At 40.7% G+C, this 13,403-nt stretch overlaps 1 protein-coding gene across 2 annotated transcripts in view; it reads right to left on the bottom strand.

Annotated features, from left to right (window-relative positions):
* The window catches only part of TERF1 (telomeric repeat binding factor 1), a 37,966-nt gene extending 24,995 nt beyond the window's left edge, over window positions 1–12,971 (bottom strand). The window contains exons 1-6 of one of the 2 annotated variants that reach the window (XM_079796213.1): window positions 12,655–12,971; window positions 9,205–9,300; window positions 7,383–7,504; window positions 5,265–5,351; window positions 2,425–2,574; window positions 1,733–1,845 (exon numbers count right to left, since the gene is read on the bottom strand). In XM_079796213.1, coding sequence (XP_079652339.1) covers window positions 1,733–1,845; window positions 2,425–2,574; window positions 5,265–5,351; window positions 7,383–7,504; window positions 9,205–9,300; window positions 12,655–12,961 — 875 coding nt within the window. In that variant the 5' untranslated portion in view covers window positions 12,962–12,971. The remainder of the gene's footprint in view (window positions 1–1,732; window positions 1,846–2,424; window positions 2,575–5,264; window positions 5,352–7,382; window positions 7,505–9,204; window positions 9,301–12,654) is intronic. The other variant, XM_079796214.1, reaches the window with a different exon arrangement.
* Between the last annotated feature and the right edge of the window lie 432 nt (window positions 12,972–13,403).

Here is a 13,403-nt window from a genome sequence, read left to right as displayed (position 1 = left end):
GGCTGGTTTGCCCTGAAGGATGTCCCGGATCAGGGTGGAGGTTCCCTTGGGGCGTGGGGCAGCCTGGGCGAGGGGCCTGTGGTGGTTTGCAGGCCAGCCACGCCCCCCGCCGACCCAAGTGGAGGCCCTGGTATCTGGGATTTATTTATCTTCTATAGTTGAAACTTCGTAGCCTTAAGTGGAGGCCAGGGCAGGCCACGGCAGGTGGAAAGCTTGGCTTCCTCCATCGCCGGGGGCAACTCAAGCCTCCTGCTCTCTCCAGCTCTGTGGCTGCTACCATTTTTGTTGGGATTTATTTACCTTCTATAACTGAAACTTTGTAGCCTTGAGCGGAGGCCAGGGCCAGCCAGAGCGGGCCGGAAGCTTAGCTTCCTCTATTGCCAGGGAAACCCAAGCCTCCTGCTCACTCTGTGGTTGTAGCCATCTTGGTTGGGTTAATTTGCATACTCGCTCCTGATTGGCTGGTGGGTGTGGTTTGTGGGAGTAGTGGAGGTTCGGTCAATTTGCATGTTTCTCTTTTATTAGTATAGATAGAAGGGTTTATATTATTGACAGGTTTAGCTACTAAAGCCAAAGCAAAGGTAAAATCAATTGTGTTAAGTCACCCTTGCAAACCTCTAAAGAAATAATTCTGGAGACTGAACTCTTATCTCTCAATATGTATGACTAACAAGTGGTTTCCCTCAGCACTGGAGCACATCAGTTTCTTTAATGGAGCAGCAGATGAAGCGGGCTAGCTTACCCTTACAGAAGACGTATGAGCAATATCTTAAATAGTAGAATAACCCTCAGTGCAGTCAAATAATAGGGCAAGCGGGATCTGAGAACTAAGGGGCACAGATGATTCAGGTTTCCAACCTCAACACTGTTCCAGAGCACATGTCCCCTGAGAATGGTAAGTGACATTACATTATTTAAACTGTGTATTTCCTCATTCTCTACTTTTGTTTGGCATATATAACAGAATTTTGCATAAACCATGAAATAACTCTACATACACCAAATCAACAAATATTAATCTTCAGCAAGACAATATACCCACAGCTCAATAATTATTTTTATTAATAACTACTAAAGGCCTGGTGCACGAAATTCGTGCATGGGGGCGGGGGTGGGGTGGGGTGGTGTGTCCCTCAGTCCAGCCTGCACCCTCTCCAATCTGGGAACCCTCTCACAACCAAGACTGCTGGCTCCCAACCGCTCGCCTGCCTGCCTGCCTGATTGCCCCTAACTGCTTCTGCCTGCCAATCTGATTACCCCTAACCACTCCCCTGCCAGCCTGATCGACGCCTAACTGCTCCCCTGTTGGCCCGATTGCCCCTAACTGCCCTCCCCTGCCAGCCTGGTCACCCCTAACTGCCCTCCCCTGCTAGCCTGGTCGCCCCTAACTGTCCTCCCCTGCAGGCCTGTTCACCCCTAACTGCCCTCCCCTGCTGGCCTGGTCGCCCCCAACTGCCCTCCCCTGCAGGCCTGGTTCCCCCCCTACTACCCTCCCCTGCAGGCCTGGGTCCCCCCCCCCAACTATCCTTCCCTGAAGGCCTGGTCCCTCCCAACTGCCCTCCCCTTCTGGCCTGATCGCCCACAACTGCCCTCCCCTGCCAGCCATCTTGTGTGTTGGAGTGATAGTCAATTTGCATATTACTCTTTTATTAGATAGAATGACTCACTAGTATCACTTTTATATAAAAAGACTGCATCAGAAGACAAAAAATATGTAAATGGATTTACAAACCTTTTGTGTACTTCCAAATTAGCTTGAGTTTCCACATCAACTTCATTACCATTAGGCTTATCTTGAGAAACTGTTGTTCTCGCTCTTTTACTTTCTACTACTTTTGCTGCTGCCTTAAAAAAAGGGTTGGGGAAAGAAAGGAATGCATTAAACCATTTTAAACAAAGAGCATTAAATTAAAGCTTCTAATTCTTTGACAGTCGTAACCAAAATATCTATTCACAAGCCAATCAAGGGCACTGTGCTGAAGCTGTAACATCATAAGCAGCTACTTTAGCTATCTGCTTGGTTTATAAGCATTATGCAGGTCTTTCCTTTTAGATATGTTATACCTACAATGCTCTCTTAGAAATTTTACGATAAAAAAGTTACTTTTTCCAAAAATATACAAAAACTTTCAATAAAATTTAATTGAAACCAAATATTTTTGCTTATTTCTTTACTCATTCTACGTTTCCCTCTCAACTTTTTATTTTGAAAAATTCCAACTCTTATTTTGAAAAGTTGTAAAAATACTACAAAAATCACCAAGAAACCCTTTACATTCACTAATTGTAACATTTTGCCACATTCTTTTACAAAAAATCACTAAACAAAATTCTGATTTGCTTTTAAAGATTACTATTTCAAGTATTCTTCTTTATTTTATCAATTTCTCCTAAGTCTACCAGTCTTTCTGAATATATGCATACCTTCATTAGAAATGTTGATGATTTTTCATCAAGCACATAATTCACAAAATTCTTAATTTTCTCCATCATATGGCTGTAGCTGAAGTGTTGGAAAAAAGAATGAAATGTACCTTTCTGAGAGATTACCATAAGCAATTTTCTTTGTAAAGACTAGAGAAAAAGAGAAGAAACATTAACCCATAAATAAGATACTAGAAATTTTGTCATAAATTAAAAAGAACACTTTGTAAATATAAACTCAAAGACCTACAATTAAGAGTTTAAGATTCTCATGTTTTAAATCGCCCACCAATTTATTTTTTCTGAATTAAAAAAAATCTTATATTTCACACACATACAAAAGAACTTTAAAAAGATTACAAACTGAATGTCCTTTACCAAATTTAAGAACTAAGACATCAACTGTACAATCACAGGCCTTGTTTATAAGTAAGGGCAGGGAACCCAATAAATGTATCAGGCTTTCTGCTGCAATCTGGAGTGTTATACCCCAGGAACAGGAGGAAATTAGACATAGACTGAGCCATACTAAAACTATAACTGACCCTCAACTTGGCTTAGTTCCTCAATGGATTAAAGTTATCACCCCACAAATCTATATTTGTACCAGTATATGAAAAGATGCTCACCTGCATTAGTCATCAGGGAAACAAATTAAAACTCAACATAGCCCTAGCCGGTTTTACTCAGTGAATAGAGCGTTGGCCCACGGACTGAAGGGTCCTGGGTTCGATTCCAGTCAAGGGCATGTACCTCGGTTGCAGGCTCGATCCCTGGCCCTGGTCGGGGTGTGTGTGGGAGGCAACCTATTAATTTGTCTCTCTTCCCTTCCACTCTCTCACTTTCCCGCAGCACTAGAGAAACTGACATAATATAACTATTTTGGAAAACTAATTGGCAGCATCTACCAAAACTGAATGACTATGTTCATATCCTATAACCCATCAATTCTATTCCTAAGTTACTTATCAATAAAAACATATACAAGGTGTACCAAAAAAATGTATATGCACTTTGAATGATTATAAAATCAGTGTTTATTAACATACAGTTCATTTCCAAAATTTAAAAGACTGTAGAAATGAATATTGTTTTGTGCCTGTTTCCAAACTGATGACCGTTCTAGTTCAGGCACTGCTGATAATGTGAAGCAGTGGAATTGCAAACATCAAGAATCATTTCACCTTAGCCAATTTGCTCAGTGGTTAGAGCGTTGGCCTGTGGACTCAAGGGTCTCAGGTTTGATTGTGGTCAAGGGCACATACCTCTAAGGTTGCAGGCTCAATGGCCCGAGGCAACCAATCAATATGTCTCTCTCACATTGTTGTTTCTCTCGCTGTCTCTCCCCCTCACTTACCCTCTAAAAATCAATGGGGAAAAAAATATCCTCAGAAGAGGAATAACAAAAACAACAAAAAAGAATAATTTCTTTTGGTATTTGTGTGCCTCCAATTAGTTGACTGTTGCCAGTTTTATCTTTTATGTATCCCCATAAAAAAGTCTAGTGGCACTTTAGGATAAATTTTCTTTGTTCAAAGCTTAGTCTTGCTTTACCCATTATTTCAAATCAGTTAAACTTGAAAAAGAGTGAAAATTACGGTGAGTGACTTATCAGCTATTAAAGTGTGTATTTCTTTGGGACACCCTGTATATATACCACAAAAGACAAGTATAAAAGAATGTAATAGCCCCAAACTGAAAATGACTTTAAATGTCCATCAACAGAATGTTATAGTATATTCCTACAATGAAGCAAAGAGAATGAACAAACTATTGTTATAAGCAACACCATGGATCAATATTAATATATAAACTTGCTATACGATTCTATTAAATAAGTTTAGAAACAAGTAAAATTGATCTTGGATGTTACAAGGCAGACCAGTGGTTACCCTTGAGAAGGTGGGAAGGACAGTGACTGGAGGGTGGGGGTGCTGGTAATCTTCTCATACATGGTCTAGGGGCCCATCACACAAATGTGCTCCTTTTGTGAAAACACACCTACTTACACATTTATGATAAATGCACTATACTAGAAGTATGCTATTAATAAAAAGTTTACAGAAAACATATAAAACTATCTTTTCTTTGAATAAGCTTAATTTACTCCAATAGCACTTTGCTTTTAATCTTTGACCTTAACAACTAATGAACACATCAAAAACTTCAGAAAAAGAAGTTATAATGCCTTCTTCCAAACTACATTGCCCAATATAGTAGCCTCTAGCCACACATGGATACTGAGCCCTTAAAATGTATGACCCCAGCCCAGCTGGTGTGGCTCACTGGTTGAGTGTTGACCTATGAATCAGGAGGTTGAGGTTAGATTTCAGGTCAGGGTATGTGCCCAGATTGCAGGCTCCATCCCCAGTAGGGGGAGTGCGGAGGCAGCCAGTCAATTATTCTTTCTCATCATTGATGTTTCTATCTCTGTCTCCCTCTCCCTACCTCTAAAATCAATAATATATATATGTACACACATATATATTTTAAATGTATGACAAAAGTATAAAATATACGCCAGGTTCGAAGACTTAGTACAAAAAAGGAAAGCAAAATATTTCATCAATACATTCTTATATTGATTAAATGCTAAAAACGACAATTTTTTTTAATATATTGAGTTAAATAAAATGTTATTAAAATTAGCTTCACTTGTTTCTTTTAACTTTTTTTATGTGGCTACTAGAAAATGTAAAATCACATATTGGACTTGTACTGTATTTCTACTGGACAGCACTGTTCTATACTGTTCATCATTCCTTTCTCCTTCCATGTTCTTCCCATTTCCCTCATGCCATATAAACTTCTACAATTCTGATTCTAATTTAAACAATTACCGTGTCAGAATCTGAGTCACCAAATATTCTTTCAAAGACTTCTTCTGCTCCCTTAAAATTGCCACTTTCCATACAAACAGCTATAGCCTAAAAGACAGACAAATACATACCTTAAAATTGCTTTGTAAAATAATGAATTGTTGTTTAATATTGAAATAACTCAGAGATGTCTGAACTACTTCATTTAAAATCTTTTTATGTAGTTTAATAATATTATTTTTTTGAGTTTAATAATTTTAATTTAACAAATTACCAATATAAGATAGTTTTTCAAAGATAAAATAACTGTGGTTTGAAAAGACATGAAAAAATTTCATATCCTATATAATGAAAGCCTAAGATGCTAAATGTCTGGTTGAGTGGTCGGCCGTTCAACCAATCAAAGTGTAATATGCTAATGATATGCTAAGGCCGCTCTACCTCTCGCTGTGACATGCACTGACCACCAGGGGGCAGACGCTCCGACTGGTAGGTTTGCTTGCTGTTAGGGTCCAGCTGATCAAGACTGAGCAAGACGGGCTGGACACACTCTGGAGCCTTCCCACTGTCCCTCCCCAGCTGGCCAACCTCCCGCATCCTTCCCCGCCCTGATTGTGCACCACTGGGGTCCCTCGGCCTGGCCTGTTCCCTCTCGCAATCCAGGACCCCTCAGGGGATGCTGGAGTGACGGTTTTGGCCCAGTTCCACAGGCCAGGCCGAGGGACCCCACTAGTGCAGGAATTAGTGCATTGAGCCTCTAGTATACTAATAAACACGCAATATTCTATCACTTTTTAATTTAGGCCAAATTAAAGGCAGGTATTAGTAACTTAGAAGTTATGTACATTTAGAACACACTTAAACATTTTGAACAAAAAATGAGGGGAAGCAGTGGCATTTATGATTAGTTAATATAAAATTTGCTAGAGAGGATGCCTAAAAAATCTCTAATAGAAACCTAGGAAGCTAGATGCTTTTAATAATTTTATAAATTGGCCTTTTTTGATACCATATGTGGTAAGATATAGTACCTACTTCATAGAATTGTTGTAAGGTTACAGAATTATATATGAAAGTACTTAGAATAGTACTCCTGGCAAATATAAGTAATATATACATGTTTGCTACATATTTTATGGTAACCCATTCAACTTTACTAGTACCAGTATATTAACAAAAGCTATTTCCTCTACAGCACCCCCAAAATTTGGAAAGCATGACAAACCTCTTTGCCCTGGGTTGAAATTCTTAAAAGAAGCAGTCCTGTTTTTGCCCATTCTCATCAAGTCTAAATTCTACTTGATAGTCACTATACTTGATAGTCACTATCAATAATTAATTCCTGGGAAGGTGGGATTTTCTCTCCTACCCAACAGTAAAACATTTTAAATGTGGAAAAGTTTATTCATCTAACAAAATTCCTCTTAGCAAAACACATTTTCCCTTCTCTTATATCTTTGAGTGACTTTTTTTGGCTTATCACTCTTTAATAGGTTACTCCTAAAATTGTTTCTACATAGTTAAAACTTTATGTTCTCTTCACAAAAACCCACTTATTTTTTTAAAAATTAAATATTCTAATTTTTTCACATTTATATTCTTTAAATAAAAATTGAGAGGGCACCAGCCGGTGTGGCTCAGTGGTTGAGTGTCGACCTATGAACTAAGAGGTCATGGTTCAATAACTGTTCAGGGCATGCAGGAGGCAGCCGATCAGTGATTCTCTCTCATCATTGATGCTTCTATCTCTCTCCCTGTCCCTTTCTTTCTGAAATTAATTAAAAAAAAAATTGTTCCTTGAACTATCCATTGACACTTTTTAAAAACACACATACACATACATACATATATATGAGAGGGCACAAACTACAAGTTTTTCAAAGTTGCTTGATGAACTTTAAATAGATGTGGCACATTTTCCAAAGTGTGGCAAAAAACATGTATGTAGCAGACTCTAAGTCCCAGCTCATAGAGTTCATGTCCAGACTATAAACCAAAAGTCAAATTTCTAAAGAAAATGATTATATTAAATTTTACCCTGGGTTTACTGCCCAACTTCTATTAGAGTGACTCTTAATTTCTTTAGATATATTTTTATTTTCTAGCAAAATAATTGTAAACAGAAAGTAACACTTATACCTGAATTTTAATTAAATTCTGTATTTCTTCATGAAGTTTGTCATGTTCCTTTTCAATTGAATCCCAAATCATCAGGGCTGATTCCAAGGGTGTAATTCGTTCATCAGTTTCAAACTGTGCATCTTTTAAAACCAGAACAAAAATAAAATAAGTTAGAAAGCTAAGTAGAACCTTACTGCATCAATTTTAAAAATTCATTTATTTAAATATTTATCAAGTGTATACTACCTCTCAGGCACTGCTTTTATATATATATACCAGTTTAGGGAAGGATCTGACTTTTCAGGTTAATTTTCTTATTAAAATCAACTTTAACAATGGGAAAGCTAGATTAGTTTACCAAACATTTAAAGCTTTTCTTTACTAAAATATTGATTTTAAGAGCTAAAATAAACTATACATAAGGTATCACAGTAACAGAATTCTTAAAATGATTCATAAATCTGACTGTATTATAACAAACCTCTAAAGCATGAAATTAGTTTATTTTGTATTTAATTTTATAATATACTACTTGAAATCCTTATATATTTCAAGTTATATATTTTGTGGATATTTGAAATAGGATCTTTCAAAAAGTTATTTCCCTACCAACATTCTTCCAATCACCAAGACTTAAAATCTAAGGAGTCACCATTTTATTCCTTTTTCTCATTACCATATCCAATCTGTTGCAAAACACTGTACAGTGGTTAAAAAACTTGACTTTGGAGTTTATTCCAGACCCTGTTATTACCTGTACTAGTAGCCCTGCGCATGTATCTGTGCGCCAGTCGCTGGCCGGTAGCTCGCTGCCACCCTCCAGTAGCTCTCCACCTGCTGCCCCGCCCTCCTGTAGCTCTCCTCCCCCTCCCCATAGCTTGCTGCCCTGCCCCCTCCTGTAGCCCCGCTTGTAGCTCGCTGCCCCACCCTCCTGCTGATCCGTGATCCGGTCGTTACAGGGTCGGGTCGTTATGCTTCATGGCGTAATGACCATTTGAATATTACATCTTTATTATATAGGATAGTGTTATTTCACCTAAGCCTCCTTTTTCTCACCTACAAATGGTGAACATAAATACTATCTCATAGGATTTATGTGAATATTTAATGAGATAGTATTTTTACTACTGTTAAACTTTCTTAGGTTTTTCTGATAAAAGACTCACAGTGGCTGCTAACTACTTAGCAAATTATATACAAACATCTCAATGTGACATTCAGAACCTTCACTATTATCAAAAGGCCCTTTTAATGACCATGAAAAACTGAATCAGGCATGCCCATTCCAATCTAAAATGAACTCTGGGGACAAGCAAGAGATATTATAGTTAGAAATCTGCTTATATAAATAAGTGCTGCAATTAAGTTCAAGAGGCTTCAAATATCATAGTCGCTGATAAAAACAAAACAAACAGTATGCATGACAGTTACCATACAAATTAAAATTAAAATCTCCAAGGTAGAGTCTGTGAAGTGTGGGACCACAGCAGCACCATCAGAATCACCTGGGGACTTACAGGAAACAACTCCAGGGCCCCTCACCCATCCTGCTGAATCAGAAACTCATGGAGGGGAAGGGGATTCAGCATTCTCTCTTTTTTTTAAAACAAGTTCTTTCATATTTGTGAAGCAGGATGAAGTTTGAGCGCTACTGCTTTAAGAGGATGGGGACTGTATCCCTTTTACTTGCTTTAGATATGCTTGTGTGTAGATGTACATGACAAATAAATACATGTGGGCAAACTCAAAAACAAATAATGGCTCACCATCTGTTTCTCATTGTCTTACCTTTAGACATAGATTGAAATATTTCCAATATAAGATAAAAATACATATTTACCGAGGGCTTTTCCTGATTCAATTCGTGTCAAAAACTGGCATATGTGTATAGTTCTCAATTGATGAGATGTGAAACTAGATAACTCATGAATAATAGCTGAAAAAGGAAAAACGTGAATTTTATTAAAACATTAAAAAACAACCCTGACCTGTGGTTTGTTGAGAAAAAAGGTTATAAACATCACACAAAAACTACCATAAATTTAGAGCTATATGCTTTTATTTATAGGCAATTTTTTAAAACTACATATATATTTTTATTTTAGAGAGGAAGGGAGAGAGGGAGGGAGATAGAAACATCAATGATGAGAATCATTGATCAGCTGCTTCCTGCACGTCCCTCACTAGGGATCGAGCCAGCAACCCAGGCAAGTGTCTTTGACCAGAATTAAACCTGGGACCCTTCAGTCCACAGGCCGATGCTCTATCCACTGAGCAAAACCAGCCAGGGCTATTTATAGGCAATTTTTAAAATATCAGAACAAAATTACAATAATAAACACTTGTAAAAGAAAACAAATATTTCACATGTAGAATAATAAATATTTAAAACTACTTTCACATGTAGCACTCTAATGAATAGGGAGATTTAGACCCAAATTACAAAATGTGTCTAGTCATTATCTGGAAACTTATTTTAATTTTAAAGCTCCTATTGTTATAGGAAATATTTTATATTACTTCTGTCAAGGTTTAAGTGTTGGTTACAGGTGTGGAAAAAGGAGGTAGCCAGGTTCAATCAAATAGGTTTTCCTTGTTCAGAAGGGCACTGGTGTGCAGGATATGTGCAGTGACTGCACAGGTGACTAAACTGAATATGGAGGGAAGTGAATACAGAAGGGGTCTGATTTTCTTCTCTATAGATTAGGTTTTTCTGTTACTTTGCTCTTATGCTTTACTTACCCACTATGGGACTCATTAAGATTTTAGTCACTTGTATAACTTTTTAATTTGTGCCTAAAACCATCGTGAGGGGCAAGGACCAGTTGGCTATCTCTTCATTCAGTCATTAGTCCCTAACATTGGCTAGAAGTACATGTTCAGTAAATATTGAATGAATTTGGTTTAAATTTTATTTAAATTTTAGTGTAATATTAAGGCATTTTAAAATTGAAGAAATGTATTTTGTCAAAATACATTTTAAAATTGAGGAAATGTATTTTGTCTTACCTGCCCATTCCATGGGCAGTTACTTTTATTCTGAAGCCTGGGAGCAAGCAGGCCCCAGGCAGCTGGACTGCTTTTTGAGTTTTATATACACCTGGCAAGCGCTAGGTGAAGTACAAAGGCCCTGTTAGGTCTTAATGCATCTTTGTTATATGCTTCCATAGCATCCTATACTCATCTTTTTCGGTTTCCTCCACATTTTTACTTTAGTTATTCAGTGATTTGTCTTTCACTGTTATATGGTAATGAACTCACTGAGGTCCAGGATTATGGTTTACTCATCACTGTATATACTCACTGTCTAGCATAACACCTGGGTGGGCATTCAGATATTTGAGATTAGTACAAATAAATGCCCTGACCGGAAACTGAACCGTAACTTCCCGGTTCATATGTGGACACTCAACCACTGAGCCATGCCCACTGGGCTCTTTCTCTCTCTCTTTTTTTTTAAATCCTTACCCAAGGAGTGAGGATATTTTTCCCGTTGATTTTTTAGAGAGAGTGTAAGGGGAGGGGGAGGGGGAGATCATTGTGAGAGAGACACATTCATTGTTTGCCTCCCACACTGGCCAATGAGGGGTGGGGATCCAACCTGCAACCCAGGTGGGTGCCCTTGACTGGGAATCGAACCCACAAGACAATAAGGTTCTGGTCTGTATCAAATAATCTTAGGAACAAAAGCACTGACCACAGAGAGTTTCAATCAAACCAGAGATAACAGGTAGGCCTCAGCTGTGTTTCAGCTCCAGGCCCATAAAAGCAGTGAAACCACACCCAACCAAGCCATGGCCGGCATCAGGACTGGGTATGGATACACTGATCAACTACCCCTACCCTAGTGTCAGCCAATCAAATAGGGACCAGGGCCCTAACTCCCTTAGTCTCCATGATGAATGGTTTCCCCCCTATAGAACCCATCCCCTGGAAGCCATCAGGGAGCCAGGTCTTTGAGCATTAAATTAGCTCATTTGTCTCTGGGCTTGTGCCACCTTCTAAAACGAAACCCTTGCTTTCTTTGCAGCAAGCTCCTGTTCCTGTCTCACAGGGCTTTAATGAACGCAGGCAAACGGACCCCTTTAGTCTGGTAACACATCTTTCTGTCAGCATTCTAGAAAGCCACGCTAGTCTTCTCAATGGATGTGTCTGTTTAGCATTTAAAGGCTGTGTGTATGCATGTCCAGGCAGCACATTCCATGGGCAGTTACTTTTATTCTGAAGCCTGGGAGCAAGCAGGCCCCAGGAGGCTTAGGTAGCTCACAAGTGAGCAGGAAACACCCAGGCCCAGGTCACTCGGAGGCTACAGTGACCGGGGGCTGACCGCCATGACAGGAATCCCTGAATGCAAGGAAAAACAAATACAAGCACCGACAAAGACAAAAGGCATTGGACACGGGGCTAGGTGCGATTTTGTACATTTTGGGAACGAACAGGGGCACCACAGGAAACCTGACAAGCCCAGGGAGGCCTGTGTGGCGGCCTTACACACTCAAGAGACCCAAAGTAACCACAAAAGATGGTCTGAAATGGAAACTTTTTAACTAAAAGCGGTCTTGTCCTAGGCTACAATCTTCCCCGGCAAAAGTCAATCTTTACTTTAACTGGCCCATCGTCTTCTAGCATCTAAGACCACATACCTTTGGAATGTCAGGGTATCTTTCCTTTTTTTCCAGACCCCTCAGGGCACAAACCCTATGCACCAGGGCGGACCACAAATCCTCGCGTGGTAGTAGTTAATCGAGTTAACTAAGTTAAAGAAGCATGTGTCTATCATTTTACTTTTCAGCCAATCCCAGAAATTTCCCCATTTTGCTTTCTCCGCCTCCCTAATCTGTCACTAATGGATTTCACGTAAACCAATTACGTCTTTCCCTTTGCTTCTAATGTATAATAACCTAAGGTGCAGAACTGCCATTTTCCAGAGCATTTTTCTCAATCCCTTCAGATTTTGCTTCCCAGCTATGGTCGTCAGTTTGGCTCAAATAACGTCATAAAAATCCTCTACAGGGTCGAGTGTTTCCCACGTTGACAATTTTATCACATTTTATCCTGTATCAACTTTAAAGGCTCCCCCGCCCCAATTTTGTCAGAAAAATCTCAGAATCAGAGGAAAACTGGGGGGGCTGATAGTAGGCGGATGCGAGGTGCCCGCCTACGGTTCGGAGCCTGGGTCCCTCCGCTCCCCCGCCCTCGCCCGCCCATCCGCCAGGGTGACCGGGGACAGCGCCGCAGACCAGGCCCCGGCCGCCGCCCGCCGCCGCCGCCCGCCGCGCCCGACACTCACCCTCGGCGCTGTCCCGGGTTCGGTGGAAGTCCTCGGAGCGGCCGTCGCGGAAGGCCCGGCAGAGAGAGAGGCAGAGGAAATCCAGCATCCAGCCAGCAGCTATCGCCTCGGCCTCCGCCACCAGGCCCGCGTCCTTCTCTTTCTCGGGGGCCCCCGCCTCCACCGGGTACTCGGCCAGGTCCTGGCTCCCTAACTGCTCCTCATTCTCTCTCGCCATTTCCCACAGCCCCGTCTCCGAGGACCCCGTGTCCGCCCCGTCCGCACGCCCCCGGGAGTCGCGGGACCCTCCGGCACTGTGGCCCGCCATGTTCAATCCCGGGCGCGGTTTTGCTCCTTCGAGCGCCGGGCTGCGATTGGTTGGCGCTGGAAGGCGGGGGCGGGCTCTTCCGCCGGGAATCCACCAATCACACCGCCAGAATGGGCGAGCGGCTCGAGCCTGACTTCTGATGGGCTCAGACCTCTCGCCTCGGGAAGTTGAATTCTCCGTCACTCCAGCGCAGGGCTTTGTGGTCCACCAGCTGACTGCAGGTTGGGAGGGGAGAGAGAGACTTAGGAAAGATACAGGTGATTAAAACTGACTCCATTATTCAAGCCGAACACTGGACCCTAGTATTCACTAACACAGTTACTACGTGATCACGAAGCCAAACTGTTGCAGCTGATTGACAGCCGTGATTCTCCAACCTTAACGTGCATCAGAATCAGCTGATTCTCCAACCTTAATGTGCATCAACACCAGGTGCCTGGCT

Source organism: Cnephaeus nilssonii, assembly GCF_951640355.1.
Source record: "Cnephaeus nilssonii genome assembly, chromosome: 18".
Taxonomy (NCBI): Eukaryota; Metazoa; Chordata; class Mammalia; order Chiroptera; family Vespertilionidae; genus Cnephaeus; species Cnephaeus nilssonii.
The sequence above is the reverse complement of the archived record's forward strand: the minus strand, read 5'-3'. Positions and strand labels throughout refer to the sequence as shown.